The 26,201-nt window shown below is 33.4% G+C and overlaps 2 protein-coding genes across 3 annotated transcripts; both read left to right on the top strand.

Annotated features, from left to right (window-relative positions):
* The first annotated feature begins 8,711 nt into the window (after nucleotides 1-8,711).
* On the top strand, nucleotides 8,712-17,106 carry LOC131845900 (neuronal acetylcholine receptor subunit alpha-7). Of its 2 annotated transcripts, none has more exons than XM_059195052.1 (11): nucleotides 8,712-8,794; nucleotides 10,682-10,821; nucleotides 11,324-11,368; nucleotides 12,348-12,457; nucleotides 12,952-13,132; nucleotides 13,273-13,348; nucleotides 13,731-13,925; nucleotides 14,092-14,288; nucleotides 14,516-14,727; nucleotides 15,008-15,110; nucleotides 15,226-17,106. In XM_059195052.1, the coding sequence occupies exons 1-11, from the start codon at nucleotides 8,716-8,718 to the stop codon at nucleotides 15,376-15,378; spliced, it is 1,491 nt and encodes a 496-aa protein (XP_059051035.1). In that variant the 5' UTR covers nucleotides 8,712-8,715; the 3' UTR covers nucleotides 15,379-17,106. The 2 variants fall into 2 exon arrangements, with proteins under 2 accessions (XP_059051035.1, XP_059051034.1); XM_059195051.1 differs by having other exon boundaries at nucleotides 14,516-14,760.
* Nucleotides 17,107-18,289: 1,183 nt separating this feature from the next.
* LOC131845901 (acetylcholine receptor subunit beta-like 1) lies at nucleotides 18,290-25,016 on the top strand. The gene is made up of 9 exons (XM_059195053.1): nucleotides 18,290-18,487; nucleotides 19,521-19,657; nucleotides 21,622-21,776; nucleotides 21,861-21,951; nucleotides 22,027-22,374; nucleotides 22,668-22,861; nucleotides 23,192-23,350; nucleotides 23,550-23,817; nucleotides 24,278-25,016. Exons 1-9 carry the CDS (start codon nucleotides 18,427-18,429, stop codon nucleotides 24,440-24,442), a joined length of 1,578 nt encoding a protein of 525 aa, XP_059051036.1. The 5' UTR covers nucleotides 18,290-18,426; the 3' UTR covers nucleotides 24,443-25,016.
* Nucleotides 25,017-26,201: the final 1,185 nt, after the last annotated feature.

Genomic DNA, 26,201 nt, shown 5'->3' with positions numbered 1-26,201 from the left:
CATAACAAAGTTATATATATATAAATAACATATGTTCTCGTATTTTCATATTGTAAATAAAGACATACATAAAATACTATACAAACGGAATATTTATTGTGATTATATTATAAAGAAGATCCTGGATCCAGTTATTTGGACAATAAATCCAAATAACTGGATACAGGATCTTCTGACACACATAAAACAATAATTTTATAATTCCCTAGATACAGTAGATACTGTAAAAAACATTTCCAATAGTTTTGAAATTTTTTAACTATAACTGCATTTATGATATAAGTATGGAGACATATTTCCGTAAGATAAATTCATTATGGCCAGTATATCTTAGACATGGACAACTTCTGAAGATCGTACGTTATTTATTTTCATTAAAAATATCTATTTAAATAATAACATTACATAAAGAAAACTGTAAGTATACCTAATTAAAAATGTGTAGAACTTACACAGCTCTTTTTTAAACTATGCAATGCTGATGACCGTAGCTAGTTTTTAATGTTTCACTCGACGAAAATGGGGGCAAGCGTAGAAGGTACAAGCCATTCTGGAAATTCTTCCGTCGGTTTTATGTATGATATTGGAATGGTGTACTCGCCTGCGCTAACGGTTTACGCTGGTAGGGCACCAGCGCAAGATAAAAGAATAAGCATGAGGTCAGGTCAGTCACGATGGTTTCCAGGGGGAACCGCGTGGAGGTCAACCTGAGATAGTAAATTGCTTGTAATAAGATCATCAGTTCATGTTACTAAAAATCCCCTTTCTCCCCACTTGTCACTGATACGACTTCAGTCTGGCGATATAACTCGAATATTCGAATTTCGGTTCAGGGCGTCGTAATTTCGATCCTCGTTTGGATGGGATAAAAGTTCGTTGGGCCCCTTTATAGCGACAGCCGCCATGGCACAAGCCATGCATGGTCTCGCGGTATCTGCACGCATAGCATGCAACAAAGTAAACAATTAATTAATCTATGACCTAGGAGTCGAATTTTAGTCGAATTATTCTATGAGAGATATGAAATACCAACCACTATACCAATTTAATGTTAACAAGTACATTAAATTGGTACAGTGGTTTTGGTTTACAAAGCATTTGAGATTAAAAATTATCTCATTGTAAACCTTACTCAGTGTGTAAATTTGTGGACGTATTGTCACAAGAATAAGATTTAATGAGTAATTGCTAAACTGTCATATTAGGCGCTAACTATAATAACCTAAATCAGCTTATTTATTTAACAGTATTAAGTATAACAAAGTTATTCCTCGTTCATTTATATTTTGTTACAAATAAAGTATATAAACTTATTTTTATAATAATAATAATAGAATAGATGGATAAAAGCATCAATATCATATGAGTAGTTATAAAATAAAATAAAAATTCCAAATAATATTAGTGCATGTGTTTGTAAAATTCTAGATTCAAGTCTCAAGATTCTCATTCACCAAGCTTTAAATATTATACCCTACTATCTGGTGAACTGTAAGCTTATTTTCTATTCCACTTACAGAAAAAAAAATATTCACAGCATACACCTATAGCGAAACACTAATATCTAACTTATATCTAACGTACCTAATTTGTTATTATAACAAAAAGGATCGTTATTGAATTAGCAGTAATGACGTTCTTGTGAATTATACTAATAAATTAATGCATCAATATCGGAACACAATGACACTCCACACGTACTGACTACGTAATACACTGGGTATTACGTCTCTTTAATATTTTATACGGATAAACACACATTGCAGGTAAAACGTTTTTAAAATCTGTGTAATAGGTTGTAAAGGGCGCGATTCGCTTTTATAACCGTACTTTTCCCTATGAGTAACAAGGGCGATTCTTTTTTTTATTTTTACTGAAAGTAAATTTGTTAACGATCCTATTTAGGTTTACATTCTTACTTAAATACAAATTTATTTACAATAGTTTCGAAGATTATTAAGTTCTCGAGATTATTATTCATTAAAAATAAATTAAATGAATGAAATATAATTTTGAAGAAATATTACTAGCATTATGATAACAAAGAGATTTTCCCATTTTTTTTATTAATCTATGGCTCCATCGGTCTGAAGAAATGCATATTGTGAATGGAAAGTTTCACTTCGAAATTGGCATTGGAACCTACCGTCAAATACGTCAATATAGTAGACAGATAGACATATCAACAATCTACACTAGCCACGAATTGTTTAAAACGATTTCATTGAGTCATGTTTCATTAAAACCAAAACTAGTTTTGGATACACTTCCTAATCTTCTTATGTAATATGTGTTTAATAAGTAAGGTACAATTTATAAAGCAAATAAATGCGCACCTGTGTGATGGTAGACAGAAATTCATAAAACGACTAATAAAATAAAATAATTTTGGTTCTACTATAAAATATTGTAAGGACATCCCAGAAATCATATGAAATTATTACATTATTATATTTATGAATATGAAATGAAAGTCAGTAAAGCTATCCCCGTTTACTTTTCAAGCAATCGTTTATAGGTAAACAAAAAAACGAGCGGAATAGTAATATCTTAGTATTAATCGCTCGGAAAAGTCATTGGTACTACCACAGATAACATAATATTACATAGTACTACTAACATCTAGAAGCTGTTAGATAGTACCAATGAATTTTCCAACCGCTCGCGTTCAATGGTCAAATAGAAAAGCGCCCGCTTCTCCTTGTTTCTATTGTACACTTCCATCACTTTTCATGTAATCAGAAAAGCGAGAGGAAATATGTTGTCTAAAAAATTAAATTGAAATCCAGCTGTTCAAGTATACTTAAACTTACACCAACATGCCAGTGATTTCTAATAAGGTATCAGACTAATTGTTAAGTACCGACTTTGTGAATGGGATGGTGTTTATTTTAAATCCATGGCTACGGACGATATCACCATCAATCGCATTAATATACCCAACAATAATATATATATATATATATAACATATGTATACATATATAGGTATATATTATATATATTCTATACATTTATATAATTAGTATTATTTCTGAGTGATGGTCTCACCATCACTCAGCTATATAATAGTGCATGCAATATTCTAATCATAATAGATATTGATATTAAGATTCACATCGTGCATCGGTTTTCTAATATTAATGATACAATTTCGTCCAAATTTATCATCGGTCGAGGGTCGGTCGGACCGCAGTCATCAATAAGTAATCAGTGTGACCCGCGCTGCCGCTCCGCCACGCCCGCCCCAACAGTACCAAAAACGAACTTATTACTCACTTGCTGATATCAAATTTCGTTACTTATCAAATATTTATGCTTTGAAACCTTTCTACTTTCAGAGTTTGATTATAGCCTAATCATGGAAGTGGATTACACGCAATAATAATTTTGCACACATAATATAAATGTGTGTGATTTTCCGGAATACTATTTTTAATATTAACATTACTAGAAATAGAATATTTTAAAAGTTAATAAAAAATCTGCTACTAGGTAAAACATAAAATATGTAATATATTATTATATACTACATACCTAAATTACTCCTTTTCATCCTAAGACTAAAGTTTCAGCCCTAAGTCGTTACCTTTTACCTGAATTCCTATAACGCTAAATGGAATCGGGGCATTATGAGTACCGAATAAATTTACTGACTTTCTATATGGGAATAGCTAATGGTACAAATAATATATTATTACATAGTACTATAACATATATTGCACACATAAATTATGTACTTTTTTTTAATAGAAAAGAAATAATGGTGCTTCCATCTGCCGTAACGGTATTTGAAACACTAGTTGAAGTTTACAGAACGGGGATGAAGTTAGGTCAGTTAACCAATCGTGACGAATTCCTTAGGAATTTATCATGACAGTTTCCAGTAGGGACCGCGTGAAGGTTGACCTAATAAATAGCGTACATTGCTAACAATGGGTCTACTAGTCCCCATTACCTACTAACAATACAGTCTCCCTACATAAATTATATATCGTTTCTTATTAGCATACATTATTAAAGTACTCCTATACTAAGAACGTATAATATCTTTATTATTTATATATTTTTGATATTTTATAATATCCTAAATATGAACACTAACCCCATATAATTAGTAAAATTAAAATAAACAATTTCACTACATATCATAAAAACTGTAACAGTTTCCATGGTCGGTTTCGTTATGAAGTAATCGGCGGGAATGCATTAATGGTCGGTTGCAGACCGCGCCGTGTAATGTGCAATTTGCAAGCGGCCATCATGTGATCACGCGACGTGCCGTCGCCCCAGAGCCCCACGATAGCATTTGAATCATTAGACAAAAAATAAAAACAGATTTCATTTTCATTTAACTGACTGCTTTTGCTATTACCTCGTGTCCAAGTAAACACATTTGCTGCCCGCATCGTACGTATTATATACATTTATAATGTCCTCTCCACAAACAATGTTACTATTATGACATCTATTTTTTATTATTCAAATAAATACATAAATGTTTCATGTCCGTAGTAATAAATAAAAAATTATGTAGTAAAAAAAAATAGATAAACAGTATTTTAATTATTAATCATTGATGTATTATTGTAAAATTTATATTTAATATACCACCATTACATGTGCTAGTGGTTATAATAGATATCATACAAGGCTTTCGCCGTTTCTTCTTGTAACGCCAATTCATAAAACTACTCTTTACTGGGGATCATTTAAAATAGCGGCGTTAAAAACATGGAACGTTCTCCCACCATCTATGCGTGAAGTGAAAACAACATATACTTTCCGAAAGCATTTTAAAGAACATCTGCTACATTTTCAGAAAAGTAATTGATACTAACGATAAAGGATTCACAAGAATTCATTCGACTTTTTCCTTGGCTCAAACTATTTGCTGGTACCAGAGAGCAAGTGTTATGGATATTTTTATTTTAATACTACGATGCAGTTATTAGAATACATAAAATGCACCGTGGGCATCACTGTGGGTATTTTTTTTTTATAATTGTTTATTTTTTCTTTTCTCCATTACGCACATAATGTTCTACGATTATTATAATTTTTATTATTTATATACTTTTTCTCTTAGTTATTAATATTTTTATTTTAATTGTAATATATGTGCGTCCGTACTGTGGGCCCAACTGAAAATCAGCGCTTGAAAGTATGTTTCCAGCATTACGCCGAGTTGTGGTCCACAATGACCCTGTTTTTGAATGTGTAAATTATTCTTGTACTTCTCATTATGTTATTACTGTATAAAACGAGTTAATAAATTCTATTCTGTTCTATTCATTACCATAACCATTAACACATACTATATCTCTCTTATTTTAGAATTTAAAAAAAATTGAAATTTTTTAGCCTTCCTTCATTTATTATTAAAAAATATTAAATAATATTTACTTAGCATTGAAAACCGCGAATACCTTCCATAATACGGCTTATTATGTAACAATAAGGCGTATTCTTGTCTTCCCAATTTATAAAGACTACCTCCATTCTGGATCTATTCTACCGTATCAGTTGGAGGTACCTATTAATCAGTGTTTTAAAATATAGTTCCATTATTTTATTATCTCTGTAAACTGTACATTTAAGTATGAGAATAGAGTGCTTTACCGAGCTAACTACATAAGATCTTACCTACTTAGACTTGTATGTTGTACAATAGCCATTCATAATAGTAATTTATCTTTTAACCATTATTATTTATTAGTGGACCTCTGTACATTTTGTCGCCATTTTGTTATGTTAGCAATACAAATGCAATGGAGGTAGAGTTCTATTGAAACTGCACTCGTAACTTTTAACCTTTACTTTTGACATTTCACTCTGGTATAGTACGTTCATTATTTCGCCTAGTTTCTAGTAAATGAACCGCTTTTGTTCTTAGTGCTCTATTCAGCGGCGCACTTCTTGGGCGCTTTCTCTGAGTTTCGCAAACTTCCTGGTTCTGAACACATTTGCCATTTACCATACATATTCCGTTCCTAATAAAGACAAAACTAGATCGTGAACTCCGACGCAATTGTTACTATTGTTTCTTCTTACATAGCGATTAAATTTATAAGTCATTGCTACACTTACGATTATCACTGTACCTGATAATAATAATATATATGTAAGATATATTGAAGAAAATTAGTTTCTATCTCTGTCAATATACCGAGTGTGAAATGTTTTTTTTATAATAAAGTATTTAATGCAACATACAATATAAATATTATTTTTTCTACCTTGTTCTCAGGTTCAAACTACCTACTTATAACTTGTCTTTTTTATTTGTTAATTTTGTGAGTGTTGTAAAATAGAGATTGATAGCATAATTTTAATAATTATAATAATTTTAATTGATATTTTTACGTTTCTAATTATTAATATAGATTTATTAAACGACAATGAATTATATAAATGAAGAATTGGTGTGTTGTAATTGTCAATTATATCAGATTTTTGGTCATTACCTGTTTAACTATAAAGCAGGCGTTGAAAATGGGTGTGGTAATAACCAAACACCTATTATTATCAGGTTCTACATTAAGCGTAGACATGCTTCAGCGATTCTCGTTCGCCGTTCTGAAACTGTTTTCAGTTTTGAAATTACTATCTCAGTACATTTACAATAGAATCGATTTTGAAGTGATATTCTCCAAAACTATAAGTTAGCGACCATATTATAACGATATCATAATTCTATAGTTATATGAACTATATATACATGTATTAAAATCTTAGAAATCAAAGGGTATATTCAGTAATTGTAGATATTTTTCATCAAAATGTGAAAGAAATAATAAACAAATTAAATTAAAAAAATTATTTACCTAAGTAATATGTATAATATACTAACAGTATACGTACTTGATATATTTATACCAATTTAAAAAATAATATATTTTTATAACATAACTGTGGAGGGGAACCTGAGATATAAGTAAAGTTTATTATGAGTGGTAGCTATAAATAAAAGGGTCTTAGTTAATTGAACAATTAAACGGACTGATTATAATTACCGTAAAACGTCACTGAAATATAATGATATGTATTTGAAAAGTGTCATAAAACAGAGTCCCCAAAATAACTGTAACTGTATTCATTAATTCCGAGAAACAAATAAGTATAAAAAGATTTGGGTAAAATTCATAATATAATAGTTTTACTGAAATTAAGGTTTTATACTAGTCATAACAGTTGAAAATATTCCATTAGGGCTTATTTGCTACTTACAAGTTCACTTAAAAGTGGATCGATATCATCTCAACAAATTTACATATTTCTTCGCTCGGTCCCACATGATCTTATCGATTGGAAAGTATTGATGGAAATATAAAATTGAGAAACAAGGCAATTTAATTTTAATTTACGGCTGCCACGCAATGCTTGTCAAAGGCGGGACCAGAATCTTACCATGAAATATCTATCGAATGTCTCCTCTTTAATTTTGCACTTGTCACGTCAGCTGATATCTCCTAAGTTAATGTTCGAGTTCGAAATTTCGTAGGTGTCGGGTAGGTTCTGTGTAGGAGCGGAGGTGAGAGAGGTGGCGGGGGGCATAAGGGGAGGCATCAGGGAGACGAGCTCTCCCTCATTGATCGCACCGTGCGCAGCATCCCCGCGCCTGGACCGCACCGCGTCCCGCAGGCTTCGCCGAACACAACCACAATACTTGAACCACTAATCTCTAGATTTTGAATATCCATCATAACCGATGTATAGAATTGAGAGCGACTAGTTCAAGGCAAATTACACTTTCCAGTGTCATAATTTGTCAAGATTTTTTTAACTTCATTTCTCACCGTGATATTCTTAGTCGATAGATTGATTAACTCAGATTTATTTTATTTTACTACGCTATCTAACTTCTTACTTAAACAGAAATATTGATACTTAGTTATTTTACTATATCGAAGTGGTGTAAAGTCCAAATGAGTCGTATGATGTTGATATATGGACTTCCAAATAAAGTAGAAAATTGAATTCCAATTAAACTGTCAGAATTAAAATGTCGCTGTAATCTGATATTATTATGAATTTTCCTATAATTTAGTTAATAATAAATAAGGACGGATGATAAATGAAACACAATTACGTTTTCTCGTCTGTTCTCGTATGTTACATCGTTCGAATAATTAAGTAAATAATTAAAGATGATAATAGTGAACGGGTGCGGCAGCGGGCGCGGTGGTGCCGTGGTGCGACACCGAGCACGGGCCGCGTGCAGGGCTGCGAGGGAGACGACAAGGTCGACGAGAGGATCATGCAGCAGCAGCCCGGCGACGGTGTCGAGGACGCGCGGCGCGCGGCGGCGGGCGGCGCTTGAATGGGCGGCGGCGCGGCTGCGCGACCGCGGTGCCTCCGCCAGTCCGCACACCGGCGGCTCCGCTGCCCCACGGTCGGCCGCACTCCGCTGAACAACAATGCTCAAAAACACGCCGTAACTCGAGCAACATACCCGCGGCGCTGCCGGCGATGCTCGTGAATCGGACGGCACTCGTGGCCGTCGGCGAGCGGTCGTGAAGAAAGTTCGATTTATGAAAACCATTAAAGGATTGAATTTTAAACCGATCATATTCGATAGATCCGTATAGGCGGGAGTGCGGCGTAGGGAGGCGGGGGTCGGTGTCGCGGGGGTCGGGGCGGGTGATGGCGCGGCGCGGCGGGGCGGCGGCGGCGGCGGCGGCGGCGCGCGGCGCGGCGGCGTCGCGGCGCTGACATGGGGTGGCGGGCGCGCCGCTCGCTGTTGGCGGCGCCCGCGGGCCTGCTGCTGCTTCTGGGCCTGCTGTGGCCGAGGGGTAAGCGATAAGTCTACCATCACACTACAGTTACTGCGACACGAAAATAAGCAATCACAAGTTACTCCATAACAACTACTTAAACAGTCTGACTTTACCTAGATCTAAAACAGATTCTGTTTCTTGTAACTTTCAACTACTTTTAACTTTCACCTAGCAGAGACTGAATAGGTCTTTGCAGGTTTTATTTGTAGAAATTATGAGTATTTTGTAACTGTTAACAATTCCATTTTATAGATTAGAATATATTTTAATATAAAACTTAAACTTTTTTTTTCTAAGTTCTGATATCTATCTATTACCATGATATATATATATATATATATATATGTATATTCCTATTCTAGAGAGGGATATCTGTCTATATATCTACTTGATTTATGTTAGATATATACTAATAATTATTTTCAATTATGTTATTTTATTTACTCCTTATTGCACTAGAAGTGTATTACAAAAGAACATAAATTATTGTAATAAGCTACAATAGGCGGACAAAAGGGATTCTAGACACTTTTAGGTAGAGAAGAGAAGACAGAAGGTATTAGATGGCGCATGAATAAAATATCTGTATATTATTAGTTAAAGATATAAAAGAAGGTTTATTATATTGTACGTACGAATAATAAAGTTCAAAGTACATAATTATGCAACGCCCAGTTGCATTGAACGAGCTAAGTGAGACAAAGAACGACAGAATCAGAATAGTTGGCAATCGATTAGATTTTGTAAAATCTGTACCTAGTGTCAACATAAAAACGATTCAATATTGTATAACTTTCTAAATTACTTTTTATACGTTTGTGTACTGGTATTCTTAATTTTCTTCTCACTGGTTTTAAATTACGCCAATAGAATAAACATAATGAAAATAACTTTGTTTTCTGATAATGTAAATAAATTAAAAAAATACAATTCTATAGCTATGACAGATTGAGGATCTTCTATTGACTGAGATGTACTTAGCCACAAGCAAACATCAAAGAGTTTAAGAATGTCAGAATAAGCAGAAATTGCAGCACAATAGACTACTCCACTTGCCTAACACTGGCACTCTATCGATCAAGATACAAGTATACTTGAGACAGTTGGTAGGTATATATAACAGACAACGACAGAGCTGTTACAAAAACATTATGCATCTAATAGTATAGATCCAAAATTAAGAGTAATATCTGTGATAATAAATATGCATATATTCTCTTTATTAATACATGTACCTATAGATAATTATTTTTTATGCATACATAATTTTAAAATAATGAAAGACCTACTCTTATTTTATATGATATGAATCTTAATAAAAATTCGGGCTATTTTCCATTTATTTTAACAAAGGCAACTTTGAGTGTTTTTTAGAATTCGTAGTTTATAGACATATAGTAGAAATATCGTCTTTTAGTAAACTAAAAGACTAAAAAACTAGTTTACTAAAAGACGATATTTCTACGAATTCTAAAAAACAGATAATACATAAAATAAATCCAAATAGATATAGTGTATTCTTTGAAAATTTTTGTTTGACTGCATTGCAGCTTTCCAAGCAAAGTCGTTAAACCTATTTTTCTATACTAAATATAATTTTACCCATTAAGCACTACTATTTCTAAGGAAATGATTTGTACCTAGTGTTCTTGAATATACTTTATTTTGTGAATACATTTAATGAATACTGAACTAAATATACCAATGTAAAGCCAATTATTATTTAATGATGATGGCGACATTTACCCTACAGCACTCCCATAATTAGGAGTTATCAAAATTATACGTTACGCCAAATATTGGAATTTCCATATTATTTTTTACATAACAGTATGATATACTGACGGTTTATCTGCTGAAAAATAACAACCGTCTCAAATATTAAATTGTTCATACACACAGAAGTATGCGGCGGCTACCACGAGAAGCGGCTGCTGCATCACCTGCTGGACCACTACAACGTGCTAGAGCGGCCTGTTGTCAACGAGAGCGACCCGCTGCAGCTCTCCTTCGGCCTCACGCTCATGCAGATCATTGACGTGGTAAGTGGTGAACATTTATGTAAGCATTGTTTTTAGTATAATATCGAGTTCAGAGAAAGCAAAAATTTATCTAAAACCACACTAGAAGGACCAAGTTTAAAATAAATCTTAAAATCACTTTTAACATAGTTTGAGGTAATACACATAAACAAATATAGCAAGATTGGGAAACCTTAAGATATTTAAAAATAAATGAGAATGTAATGTGTGTAGATGGTGTTCTACACACTACATTCTCATTTATTATTGGTTGGTGAAACACTAATATTTTACTACATAATTAAGGAACATTCTATATCCGAATCTGAAGAAGTCATATTTCCTCACAACATTTATCTTACAAAACCGTTAAGACCGTACAAAAAGTATTATATTGTTGATTAAAAAGTGATATATTATTTAAATTTTTAGTGTGTAGTTTATTATAAGACATTTATAGTCGTAAATACATAAAAGTAAGGAAATCTCTAAGGAATGCATAAAATCAAAAATTTGTTCACAGGACGAGAAGAACCAGCTATTAATAACAAACATCTGGCTTAAACTAGTAAGTAAATATTATTAATTTTGTATGTCCTCCACATTAGTTTATCATAATCCCTTTGCATCCGATACAATTAGTAATATTATGAGTGTAGTTCCTAAGGATCACCTAGTTCATGATTTTATATTTGCAGAAAATTATTGTATTCAAACAATATATATAATTATACCTATCATATAATTTGTTATATGGTATGTACTTCTGGGAATTATAATTGTTCTCTCTTTAAATAGTAGTGTGTTTCAACTATTATACCCAATAACTACTCTCACAACACCAAAAGTAAAGGAGAAGACTGGGAGGATATGTACTTCTTTTGTAATCTACAATTAATTTAATTCTTTCATAAAGCCAGCGAATTTCAGGCTTTCAATTACAACTACAACGTCCAACATTCAAGATGTTTCTTTTTGCCGCATATAGATCGTTTAACATGTGGTCGGTAGATAAAAGTTATGCAGTAAGAAAGTATTTTAACATGAATTTGAGTTAGTCCGGCAAACTTTCATTGGAAAACCAAACTACTCACATATTAGATAAACATCGCAAAGACGGCTCTACTATTAGTAATTTTACATTTTGTTCAATTAATATCGTCCATTATCAAGGCGATAACGTTCCTCTCTAACAAATATTTGCTCTGAAAATTTGTCAAGGCGTAGTCACCGTTCGTAACAAAGTGAGTTACCGTCATAACTAATTGCCCGTCACTATAAAATCCAATTTAATTTTTCAAGAACATAAGTATAAATAAACACTTTGTTTATTTAATACAGCACATACATTATTAGCAAGTGTCGTCATCGGTAGTGGCATCTATACAATGTGATTTAAATTTCACTTGTAGGAATTTTTTTACTATTGAGTACCATAATTATTATTATATATAATAGAAATGAAACCTTGTTCCAATATTGTCTGAAGGAAATTGTTCAATTCTGAATATATCATAGTACCTACATAACTGTTGTTTTTCGCGCAGGAATGGAATGATATGAACTTGAGGTGGAACACTTCGGATTTCGGCGGAGTCAAAGATTTACGAGTACCACCTCACAGGTTATGGAAACCAGATGTTCTTATGTACAACAGGTAAATAAACATTTTTAAAATAGTTATATGTATTTTCTATTCAGAGTAAATTAGTAGGTTTTATTTAAATCATCACCTCTTGAAATGATGCTGTACGTAATATTATATGAATTACGAGATGCGCAGAGATATTATATACTTATTTCTTCAAACGTTATAAGAATTTTCATTTATTTATTTTTTTAATTTATTTATTGTTATACCTGAAATGGCATACCAGCTGACAGTCCACTTCATAATAAGTAATCACGGCTATGAACATGAACAGCATCACGGCATCACATTATTATATGACGCCAGTACTACCACTCATGTATTACAATTACGGCGGACTATGATGTCGTGTCCCTATAAAAATCTAGCCCAAGTCATGAGTATGCCCTTATACCCTGCAACTTCATTAATATTTACAAAATATTCATTTGCTTTAATACTATATAAACGTGTTTAGTTATTTAGCGTTATATAACGTTAATCGAATGTTATGATTAAAGCGCGGATGAAGGATTCGACAGCACATATCCGACGAACGTGGTGGTACGGAACAACGGCTCGTGTCTGTATGTGCCGCCAGGCATTTTCAAAAGCACTTGCAAGATCGACATCACCTGGTTTCCATTTGATGACCAACGATGCGAAATGAAGTTTGGCAGTTGGACTTATGACGGATATCAAGTAATCAATTCCATTTATCAAATTTATATTATATATATCTTTACGCTAATACTCTTACAGGGTTGGCAGAGAAAATCAATAAGTATGTATAGTTTCTTACTAACTTCAATGATTATATAACTGTTTATTTTTTTTAATAGTTGGATCTTCAATTACAAGATGAAGGAGGTGGAGATATAAGCAGTTTTGTTACAAATGGCGAATGGGAACTCATAGGTTAGTATAACTTTTACTTATATTAATAATCCAGATTATAAAATAATTGAAATTTTATATCTATTTAATATATAGTATATTGTAAGCTAAAATATTAAAAGCATGATGTATTAGGTCAATAAATCAAATATGTCAATGAAAAAAAGAGGAATATCGTTTACATATTTTATTTGTAAATCTTTTTTACAAAAATATTGGGCCGATTTTATTGTTTATGACGCCATGAAATAAATATTATAGATTTGTTATTTATATTATTAATAAAATAAATTTCTTATAGCGGACATTGATATATAAAAGAACATTGGTAATCGAAAATATTTTTCTAATATTTTTTACTAATCATGATAAGGTATAATGAGTAATCTCATTGTTTTAATAGGTGTACCAGGCAAACGCAACGAAATATACTATAATTGCTGCCCGGAACCATATATAGATATCACATTCGCAGTGGTGATCCGCCGCAAAACACTCTACTATTTCTTCAATCTGATTGTACCATGTGTCCTCATTGCCTCTATGGCTCTACTTGGTTTCACATTACCACCAGACTCCGGCGAAAAATTGTCTTTAGGTTAGTGACATATATTGTATACTTATTTAACAAATTAACATTTTTAATTACATGACATCAAAAAAAAATATTTCTCAATAATTCAGTGATAATTGTACAATTAATTAGTTCGCCACGAATGCAGCTTAAATTATAAACAATATGACATTTATTTATTTAAATTCAGGTGTTACAATTTTATTGTCACTGACGGTGTTCCTGAACATGGTAGCTGAGACAATGCCGGCGACCTCTGATGCAGTGCCTCTACTGGGCACGTATTTTAACTGCATCATGTTTATGGTGGCATCTTCTGTCGTCTCTACTATCCTTATTCTCAATTACCACCACCGACATGCAGATACACATGAAATGAGCGACTGGGTTGGTATTTACAATATTTTATTTTATTGCAAACTCAACTTATATAAATACGAACAGTATTTTTGAAAATACATTACAAAAATCTGAAGTTAAAGTTTTATATATCTTAATCATGGATTTTAACGCTGGTTAAAATCTTTGCAACAATAATTAAGAATATAATGAATTACCTCCAGATAAGTAACTATCACATTTAAGATAACTATTTTTATTACTCACGTCCATAGATTCGCTGTGTATTCCTGTATTGGTTGCCATGGATCCTACGCATGTCCCGGCCGGGCTCGGCAGCGACGCCACCACCGGCGCGAGCGCCTCCTCCGCCAGATTTAGAGTTGCGCGAGCGCTCTTCTAAGTCGCTGCTAGCAAATGTTCTCGACATCGACGACGACTTCCGGCACGCGCACGCGCAGCAGCCTCCCTGCTGCCGATACTACAGGTCCCTCGACGATCTACACGAACACTACTCGCCGTAAATAGCACGGTTAACGTACTTTAACCCCGCCTTGAATGGTCCGCAGTAAACCCGACCCTAACAGCTTTCATAACAATAGTTGATAAAATTCATTTTCATTTTGTTATCATCAAAAGCTTCTTGGGTCTTGGGTCTATTAGAATCATATCTCTATTCAGCATAATTCCCGTAGTCTCCTTCGTTCCACAGCTCAGTAGATAGAATATAAATGTGAATGGCTGCTACAGAGCCTTATTTATTATAGGGGGGGCGAAGAAAATGGCGCTGGATTGGCTGCACATAGTTGCTTTGGTGTCGACTACGAGCTTTCGCTGATACTCAAAGAGCTTCGAGTCATCACAGATCAGGCAATTATATCATTCTGTTACAATATTCTTGCAATATAAAACAATGGCCTAACGACATTAAATTACAAACTTAAAGTCGCTTAAGTACAACATTGATCAAATTATTACCTTCCAGATGCGCAAAGATGACGAAGATGCGGATATTTCGCGCGACTGGAAGTTCGCCGCCATGGTCGTGGACAGACTGTGCCTTATTATCTTTACCCTGTTCACAATCATCGCCACGCTAGCCGTGCTGCTGTCCGCGCCCCACATCATGGTGTCGTAGCGACCCGCCCGCTTGCGGCTGCGCATGCGTAACGTACTGTGATACCAGGAATACTGTTAAGTTGTGATGTGCAATGTGGCGCGGGCGCTGACGCCGCGGCGTCGAAGTTGCCGCCGCCTGCCTCGCTGCCCGCGCCCCCCTCTAGATATAAGTTCTCAAACTGCCAATATCCACGTTTAACATTCTGCCTTTAGGAAATCTCTTCTCTTATCGTCTGACTTATTCCACTCAATACTTCGCTATTCCTTTCAAATAAAATTATGAGAGGAAAGGTCATCGTTAAACTTAAGTAACGACAAAGTACCATCAGTATTACAACTAACATGAAGTCAGTTGGCACTATAATCAGTTGTATTCCGTGTCCAACGGCTACTATGTAAAGAATTGGCGGGAATTCCGAAAATGCTTTAAGAGATCATATTAGAGTATTCGCTAAAAGGTCGCTATCTAACTCTACGGCAGGAACTGCAAATTTTAGCACAAAAACGTCTTCCTTCATACCATTGAACAACCTGAATGCATAAAAAAATTAACTTTGTTAAAACTTGTTTGATTCTTAAAATCTATTGTACAGTTTAGGGTTTGGGCGGTAATGCAAAGGCCCTTTATTTCCTTCTTATTCGATTCCGTGAATCGTGGTTATGATCCCTAAGTTTATTTTCGGATGTATTGTGTCAGTAGCTAGTATAGAACTTTACAAACAATGTTGATTCAATTGGTACGGTTGTGATATGTCTCGTTGTGAACGGGTCGATATTGTTATAAATGGTAAAATATCCATGGCATATAGCTATAGCATAAAACGTTCGTTAAAAGTTATAGTTAAACAAAGTATTATTTTAATAAAGTCATACCTGAATTTTCGGATCGACTTATACAAAATAATTAAACAAATTACTTAAAAATATTCACGTTTATACTTCTATCCATACAATTACAGTTATGCAGTGATAATGTTAGCTCTAATTCAATTTTTCTTCCTATCAAAATCTTGTTTGTGGCTAAAATCTTACTTTGAGGTATACGCATGTAAGATTTAATTCACATACATTTTTTCAGAATGTACTCAAATATTACATACACTTTCATTTCATTATTCTATTATAATGAGAAAGCAATCACATATTATGCTGAAAGTACAGATATGAATGTTGTTGACAATTCTCAGTTAACGAGCTCGTAATGCCATCTGAACTGCTTTCACTCGTTTGTGATTCGATTGACCAGACCTGTCACATCCACATAACGCAAACCTAATGATTGTCTAATTATAAATCTGTACGAAAAATTATGATTATTTTTAGAAAACATTGTAAATCTCTTAAGAGGAAAACGTCAAATCGACCGAGTGGTTGCGTTGATACTCAAACGACAGCGGTATCCACGCAAAGCTCTTACCATGTTTTCCTCCTCTGAGATAATATTATCAATAATTGTAGACGGTCCTTTGGAAGTTGCGGAGCGACTATAATTATGCTTAAATGTTTTCAATAAATTTGATTTTTTATTGTTGTTTAATATGTCTCATCAACCACTCGATAATGGTTGTGCGACGACTCATGACCCGGACAAAGGACATCGCGCTCCGTGTGAACCTGCATGCAGTACTGCATTTTGTACCGCACCTTCTGTTACGGGTGACGCCATGATGCGCCACGTCTTTTTGTCAGCATCGGGACAACTTGCTGTCTCCGAAATTTGTTCAATTGTTAAGGTTAATACTCTGAATTGCATTTTGTTTATTAAATATAAACGAATGAATATTGTATTTTATTTATTTTAACACATTACTTCTTACAAAACTTAAAGTTTAAATAGGTACTGAAATCTAAAAACATAGTAGAAGTGTATAATACAACTACTAAAAACTCTCCTACTCATTACAGCTAATAAATTATAATCTGCATTAGGAAGTATTTACTAAAATTTATACAATATACTAATTACTAAAATGGTCTACATTAGAATTACATTTAAAGAATAGAGTTTCTAGTCAAAATTATTACGTCTCTAATAGATATTACTATCAAAAGTTTAAATCGAAGACCAAGACCAAGACAACACAAAACAGGTGTCAAACTCATAATCTTTGCTCACTTTCTCTATATATATATATAACTAGTGTTGTAGCTAAGTATCAAATGAAATATACTGATTGAGGGAGGAATATATCAATGCTTCTGGAAGTACAGAAAAGCGTTTTTATTAAAGAATATCATTAAAACACACAATTAAACATTTTATACCGATCAAAAATAATAGAAAGGGCCAGGCAGGTGGTCATTGAAATCATATCATATTTACGAATACAGCGAACAAATAAAATTACAATTACGAGTGTATCTAAAATGTAAGAAGTTATCGATACTTATACAATTTCACAGTCAAGTGGAACGACATTTAGACTGTCAACGTTTGAGTGAGACCTTGACCTAAATTTATATATATATATGTGCTTAGTTTCCTGGAACCGTTGCCGAGTGCCTGTCGACAATCGATGCTATCCCATGGGATAACTGCACATGCGCAATGCCTACGAGAATACACTCCTTGAACAAATAAGACTTTATAAAGATAATAATGGAAAACTGTAATTTATTTCTATATATAATTTATTTCATATGTTAATTTCTCTCTATAATGAATATAATTATTTTCCTTATTACCTGAATAACTCACTGAATTATAAGTCGATTATGAGCATTAAAAAAATTACATACATACTATCTAAATACAAACTACCATATAACAAAGCTAATACCATTAAAATGTATATAATAATTTTGATACTAAATAATATCTTTATAACAACAAAAAAATAATCCTAATCTTGTAGTAATAACATTAAAATTTAAAATATATAAGAGAACTTTTGATAGTAGGTACTTTTATAAAATCAAACTCAGTATATATGAAGCTATAAAAACAATCAGAGTAGAAATAAGGCTTGGGCGGATAGATAAGGCATGCAAGAAAGTGCAGGGCGCGGAATGCAATACGCGGGGAAAGCGGCAGGGCGGACTGGTGCGTACGGCAGTGCGCGCCGCCATGAGGGCTGGGTCGCGCGTGTGCCTCCTAGCAGCAGGAATACTTACCCTTCTATATTCAGGTACTTAATCACTAAAACTTCCATCAATCTTATATGAATTTATCGCTTCATAATAGTAATCAGTAAATTTTCCCAAAAATAACAATCAACTCAAATTTACTTACCAAAACCAAAGTTAATAAAAGTTATTTAGGAATTTACATATCGAATGCTCAAAATTAATGTAAATTCAATTAATGTTGGATAAAATATCAATCAATTGAATTTCTTAAATATCTCTAAAATATACATTGTTTATAATAAATACGTACCCAATTTATCTTAAAACTTATGTATTACGTGTATTATATCGACAACTATTATAATATTACGTCCTTGATTTTATTATTCACCAATATTAAATATTCATCAAATGGAATTAATTTTAAGAATCGCAAGAGATATCGGTAATTCAATATAAGAGTATATCATTTTATCTCGATAGGTACGCTGCTTATTGATCTGTCGTCGCAGCATCGCGAGTCACATCTAACACGAAATTACAATACTTTACAAAGTGTGTTGTAGGTGTAATGTAGTTCATTACACCTACAACTAAATTCTGAATTCTAAATTCTGAATACAATATTGTTATACAATATTGTATTCAGAATTTAGATTATGTTCTTCGCCACAAATTAATATCCTTTCGCTGTTTGCAATTTCTTGTTTCATTGACTTTCTAGATACTAGATGTGCAATGAAAAATAATAATTTTATTATCTAGTATTTTAGATGTTCCACAATTTATACAATGTGTTAATGGTTAAATAAAAAAAAATGTTTTCAGGAATTTGGAGATGCCTCTATTTTTACATTTATTTTCAATTTAATACTGGCTATAAAAGGCGCCTTCCGCCTGGATGCTGGTCTATGTTAGATGATGATAAGTACTTCATTTATCCATTACAACCAAAATAGGAAAGAAATATACAATAAATCCAGTCTTTGCTTTGTATAGCTATAGTGTGTGTAGTGTAGCTGACATTCTCATAAATTACAATACAAATATTACTTATCTTTGTACTAAAATTCACATGTTTCAATATTTCAGGATGGTGTTCAGAGGACGAAGAGCGGCTTGTCCGAGATCTGTTCCGCGGTTACAACAAACTTATTCGGCCTGTACAAAACATGACACAGAAAGTCGATGTTCGTTTTGGACTTGCTTTCGTCCAACTTATCAATGTTGTGAGTAATCAAAATTAATTATCACCTAAATCTTAGTCATACCACTTGAGTTACATATATAGCCATACTAGCTGTACCCGCGACTTCGTCCAAAATAGTGACCTTGAGCAATTAGTAAAAAATATATATTAATAATCTAACCCAATAAAAAAGTTTCATCGTTCTAGCTTCAAAAATGAAATTTCCATACATTTCCATACAATTCAATCAACAGCCAAAAACTAAGTTTCAAACTACTATCTTTAAAATGAAGATACTTCCATACATACCATACATACATTACATCTCCCCTTTCAACCCCTTATAACCCTTTTTCTTGTTTTTTTTAATGCTACTTATATTAGTGTCATCATGTACCCATGATAAGATGTCGCTATACTGTAACCATTTATGGCTGAGTCCTGTGGCGGTAGGTACTGATATTTTCTCAACAGCCTAAATTATGGGTTGCAAGTTTCTAGCTTTAAAAAATGACAATACATGCATACAACATTTTAACTCCCCTTTTGACCCTTACAACCCATTTTCGTTAATTATATTTAATCAATACGCAAAAAAATAAGATTGAAGAAACTTTTAAAAAATCCTCTTTCAGTCTCTTATAACCCTTTTTAGCATTAAAAAGTAACCTATGTCCTATCTCAAGATCTAGACTTTAAATTTCATTTAAATCAGTTCAGAAGTTTTGGCTTTTAAGACAGACAGACAGAGTCACTTTCACTTTCATAATATTAGTAAGGTATTTATTAAATAAACTGACCCAAAAAAGCGTAAGAAAAAGCTTAATCGTTCTAGCTTCAAATATGACGAATTTCCATAAAAACTTTTATCTGCTATTTTATTTTACCCCTTGAATGGTGACAATGTGATATTTACAAATTTAAATGTCATATTTATTTATATTTAATAAACAGTTTAAACATTTCTTTAAATTCTTTTGAAAATTGGTGGTCCAGTTGGCCAATAACATAATAAAATTTTGTTAAATCAAAATAATAGATGTGATATTCTAAATCTATCCCTCTACTTGCGCGAACCATATCTCTGACTATACTGGCCAGAATGGAGAAACGCGTATTCCGAACCTGAATAGCTCGGATGGAACGGTAGATGTTCTTTCTTCCAAGGAAATGTATTCATATGTATTGACAACATTTTTAATATTATATGTTGTTTTATTCTTCAAAAATATTAATAATATGTTCTTACGCTCTTGTCCAAGAGCAGCGTCATCAGTTATACATAAATATAATCCTGGTATAGCCTGGATTATATTTATGTATTTATAAAATAAAATTGCAGAGCAAACGTTTATTCATTTAAATTCATAAAGAGACAACGGATTGACAATAATCAGTTGCGCGCGCAACAGAGCGCATGCGCGCTGCTTATACAAATGACATATATGTTTATTTATGACATATGAGCGTTAATAAGTCGCATATCTAGTACAATACTGGTGTAATTCAGAAATTAAAAATTTTTGAAAATAGACTTAATAACACAATTATAAAGTAGACTTTCCAAAATATCTAATTTTTTAGTTAAGCCATTATTATAATAAGTGTGTATTCAACCGCATAAAGATAACCTTGCATTACCATTTTCAACCCCTTACAACCCTTTTTTCGCATTAAAAAGTAGCCTATGTCCTTCCTCGGCGTCTAGACTATATGGGTACCAAATTTCATTTAAATCAGTTCAGTAGTTTTGGCGTGAAAGCGAGACAGACAGACAGACAGACAGACAGACAGACAGACAGAGTTACTTTCGCATTTATAATATTAGTAAGGAAGTAAGGATTATGATGTCCATGGTCCAATCATGTATAGGTACATGCAAGCTTACCTTTTCATCAGGTGGGTCATCGTATCTACGATAATTTCCTGATAATACCACTCTTCGCTACTTATTGCAATTAACCTATCTACGAACATATTAATCACATATCTAATTTTAAACAGAACGAGAAGAACCAAATCATGAAATCTAATGTATGGCTACGTTTAGTATGGATGGATTATCAGTTAATGTGGGATGAAGCAGACTATGGCGGCATTGGCGTTCTTCGGTTACCCCCCGACAAAGTGTGGAAACCAGATATTGTACTCTTCAACAAGTCAGTATAGTACTTTCAAAGTATTTTCTTTTTGTATTGTATTTATAGAAGTTACATCTTATGTAAGCAATTACAATTTTACAGTGCTGATGGAAATTACGAGGTGCGATATAAATCTAACGTTCTGATATATCCAAATGGTGAAGTACTTTGGGTTCCTCCAGCTATATATCAGGTATATTTGAGTACTAAAATGTATGCTACAGAACATACAAATTGTGATATGGATTAATTTATATTTCTTTTTCAGAGTTCCTGCACTATTGATGTTACTTATTTTCCCTTCGATCAACAAACATGTATTATGAAATTTGGATCTTGGACATTCAACGGAGATCAAGTATCGCTAGCTTTATATAATAACAAAAATTTCGTTGACCTCTCTGATTACTGGAAGTCTGGAACATGGGATATTATCGAAGTACCAGCGTATTTGAATATTTATGAGGGAGACCACCCCACGGAGACCGATATCACATTTTACATAATAATAAGACGGAAAACCTTGTTCTATACAGTTAACTTGATCCTTCCTACAGTGTTGATCTCGTTTCTATGCGTACTGGTATTTTATTTACCCGCCGAAGCTGGTGAAAAGGCAAGCATAACCATAATAATATAATTTTAAAAACTTAACTAACAAGGTCCCTGGTGAAAATAATACGTGTCATGTGTAATTTCTTTGGTTTTAATTAATCCAGTATTATATTAGGTTTGCGATGAAAAAAGATTAATTCAATTCGCATCCAAATTGGTTTATTTCGAAGTACCTACTATTTTACAGCATAATAAATTTCAATTATGATAAGAATAGAATGCAATATGACACGTACAATTTGAATCGTATTTTTTCTTAACCTATAAGTAATATTTGTACAATCTCATTTGCAGGTTACATTAGGTATAAGCATTTTGCTGTCACTGGTTGTGTTCTTGTTATTGGTTTCAAAGATTCTTCCGCCGACTTCTTTGGTGTTGCCGCTTATTGCCAAATATCTTCTTTTTACATTCATTATGAACACAGTCAGTATTCTTGTCACTGTTATCATTATTAACTGGAATTTCCGAGGACCAAGAACGCACAGGTAAATTGTAATTAAAAGTAATTATTATACATTTATACAGTATATAATATACAGTTAAATAAATATTGATACTGTATCATTTAACCTTGATGACTAATTGATTAATTAATAGTTAAAAGCGGTTTAGCTGTTATTCCAGTTGCTATGAAAAACAATGTCCATTTTATATCCTACTGTCTAAATAATACTTGTATTCCTAAAATCGTATTCATTAGTTCAATGCAATATTTTAATATTGTAGATACTTATAACAATTGTGAAACCAAGGATGATTTCACTATTGTTGGCTGCACCAAACTCAATACCTATATTTATATTTATGTTCCCTAGAATGCCCTTATGGATCCGGAGTGTCTTCCTACACTACCTACCGGCTGCGTTACTGATGCGGCGACCTCGTAAAACCCGTTTGCGATGGATGATGGAAATGCCCGGGATGGGCGCTCCTCCTCATGCTGCTGCTCCTCACGACTTGCCTAAGCATATAAGGTTTCCTTCACTAATTTAAAATCATATCATAATATACTTAAGTAATAATAAATAATAATATAACATCACAATTAATATCCCAGATCGCATAGTTATATAGGAATTAGCAATTGTCGACGGCATAACGTAACACTTGACATTTCGCTGTGTTTTTTGTGTGACATTTTGAGCTGAGACCACGAAATAAATTTGTTTACAGCGCTATAGGAGCTAAACAAAGTAAAATGGAAGCAATGGAATTATCAGACCTACATCATCCAAATTGTAAGATAAATCGCGCGGCAGGCGGTGGTGGTGAAGTGGGTGCTCTAAGTGGGCTTGGCGCTTTGGGTGGTCTTGGTCTCGGAGGCGAGAGACGAGAGTCGGAAAGTTCAGATTCGCTATTATTATCACCTGAAGCTGCCAAAGCTACGGAAGCAGTTGAATTTATTGCTGAGCATTTGCGCAACGAAGATTTGTACATTCAGGTAGATTATTTGATTATAATAAAAATATAAATTATACTTTTATATGATGTCCAAATTCTAATAGGTAATATACATTAAGCATTATTGAAATGTATCAAGATTATGTAAAAGACGATTTGAAAGTCTCATAGCTGACTTTGAATTGTAACAGCTGTGATAGATTCCATTGTGTTACACAATATTGAGTAGAATTAAATTTATAAAGCTCATCTGATCATATCGATATTAGCACTCGGCTAATGTGTCTAGATCAGATATATAGACTCACTTAAATAAATAATGTAGAGATTCTATTATCATAGATATTCTGTAGAAGCCCCGTATGTCATGAAGCTAAGTGGTATAAAAAAAATGTCATGAAGCGATAAATTATGTAACTTCTCCATAAAATCCACGGCTCTATAAAGTTCTTCAAATGTAATATTTAACTTAATAAGTTAGTTTTATTTTTATTCAACAGACTCGTGAGGACTGGAAATATGTAGCGATGGTGATTGACAGATTACAACTGTACATCTTTTTCATTGTAACTACTGCCGGTACCGTCGGTATTTTGATGGACGCGCCGCATATCTTCGAATATGTAGACCAAGATCGGATAATAGAAATATATCGAGGAAAATAGATCTTAATATTAAAATATCTTCCAATTTAGAAAAATTCATCTCACTTGTAGATATAGGCTTCCAGTGCAATTTTAATCTTCCAAACAATGTCTTACTTAAGTTACATGTTTGTTATGTGTACGTACCTACATAGCTTATACCTGTTAAAGACTTAATTAATTAAAATATACAATGTAGGTCAAATTTCAAATTGTTATGATAAATGAATATCATCTCATATTTGATGAAGACAATTTAAATAAGGTTACTCAAGACAATTTAAAAGAAAAGTATATTGTGTTGGTTTATTATACACCTAGTATACATCGAATTTGTTTTGGCAAATATGTATTACAATAATGTTTCTAATGGCTATTTTAATTAGATTAATATATGCACTCATTACTATAATTAACTATAAGTCTAGTATTAGTAAAGTAGCTTCAATTGGAAGTATTAATAAAATGGCTGTGTTCGGATCTTAAAAAGCAACAATAGGGACAGATAATTTTACATAAGTTTGTATTTTTATGACCCTGTAATTGTAATACTACTAGAATTAATAAATAAGTAGGTACCTATTAATCTTAAAATGTTAAGCTTATTTGAAATAATATTATTCCATTAAATACTTGTATTTATTATGGGTATTTCATTTACATTAGCATTATTGACAATACATACTAATAATACTACTTATCAACCAATTCAAGACACGACGCAATGAATTAAAACAAACATCGTTCTCTCCTTATCTACTATACAAATCAAGAAAATGTCAACTGCTAATAATAATATTGCACATCTATCTTTATAGTATAATATATCTGTAGATACAATAAAAATTTAACTGGCCACTTCCTGTATCATGTCTGTTCATCTTCCATGAGATGAAAAAGCTGTTATTATGACACTTGTTACTATGAATGGCTCGGTTCACGTACCACCGACTATGCGGGGAGATCTGTTCATGGCTTTGCTTTGGCGTATGGTTTGACGCAACTGGTATCCTCGCCTACGCGAATTCCTGATGTTGTTGACCATATACCTTCACTATTGGACCTTCTGCTGACTTCTCATCCGGACGGATATCAGATCTCTGTGGAAGCCCCATTGGGATCCTCTGATCATTTTCTGATACGGAGTGAAGTGCCTCACACGCGTCCTTCTTTGCCGCGATCTACTGGTCGACGTCGTGTTTAGCATTTTAAGTCGGCAGATTGGGATGAGATGCGAAGTTTTTTTGCATCTTACCCATGGGGGCGAGTTTGCTTCACACTGGACGATCCTGATGTAATAGCTGAATCTGTCACCGATGTAGTACTTCAGGGAATGGAGATGTTTATTCCAAATTCCCAGTTACCTGTCGGTGGTAGATCTCAGTCCTGGTATGGCGGATCCTGTAGATCGGCGTCTCGCCATAAGCAGGAATGCTTCCGTGCCTGGATTGCAGCTGTGGAATCAAGTGATCCAGATACCAGTGCCCATAAAAGGAAGTATAACTCCGCTTCCATGTCCTTCAAAAGAGTTATAGCCACAGCAAAGTCGGAGCACACAGCAGAATTGGTAAGAGACTGAACAGTCTTCCATCTAGATCCCAGGCTTTTTGGTCTCTTGCCAGAACTGTTCAGGGAAATTTCTGTCAGCCATCTTTTCTACTGCGCAGAGAGGATAACTCGTTGGCCCAACATGCTAAAGAGAAGGCCGATCTCCTTGGATCTCTTTTTGCATCCAACTCGACACTGGACGATAGGGAGCAATCACCGCCGGTCATCTCGC

The sequence above is a fragment of the Achroia grisella genome, unplaced genomic scaffold (assembly GCF_030625045.1).
Source record: "Achroia grisella isolate CSIRO2021 unplaced genomic scaffold, CSIRO_AGI_Agris_v1 utg487, whole genome shotgun sequence".
Lineage (NCBI taxonomy): Eukaryota > Metazoa > Arthropoda > Insecta > Lepidoptera > Pyralidae > Achroia > Achroia grisella.
Note: the sequence above shows the minus strand (reverse complement) of the source record. Positions and strands in the feature narration are given on the sequence as shown.

What these genes read in the sequence shown, in the direction of transcription:
- LOC131845900 (XM_059195051.1), top strand. Translation starts at nt 8,716, where the DNA reads ATGGGGTGGCGGGCGCGCCGCTCGCTGTTGGCGGCGCCCGCGGGCCTG. An exon ending in GATGTTCTTATGTACAACAG is followed by an intron (nt 12,458 to 12,951) that starts GTAAATAAACAT and finishes TTATGATTAAAG; the next exon opens with CGCGGATGAAGGATTCGACA. An exon ending in CGGCGAAAAATTGTCTTTAG is followed by an intron (nt 13,926 to 14,091) that starts GTTAGTGACATA and finishes ATTTAAATTCAG; the next exon opens with GTGTTACAATTTTATTGTCA.
- LOC131845901 (XM_059195053.1), top strand. Translation starts at nt 18,427, where the DNA reads ATGAGGGCTGGGTCGCGCGTGTGCCTCCTAGCAGCAGGAATACTTACC. An exon ending in CCGCCGAAGCTGGTGAAAAG is followed by an intron (nt 22,375 to 22,667) that starts GCAAGCATAACC and finishes TCTCATTTGCAG; the next exon opens with GTTACATTAGGTATAAGCAT. An exon ending in ACGAAGATTTGTACATTCAG is followed by an intron (nt 23,818 to 24,277) that starts GTAGATTATTTG and finishes TTTATTCAACAG; the next exon opens with ACTCGTGAGGACTGGAAATA.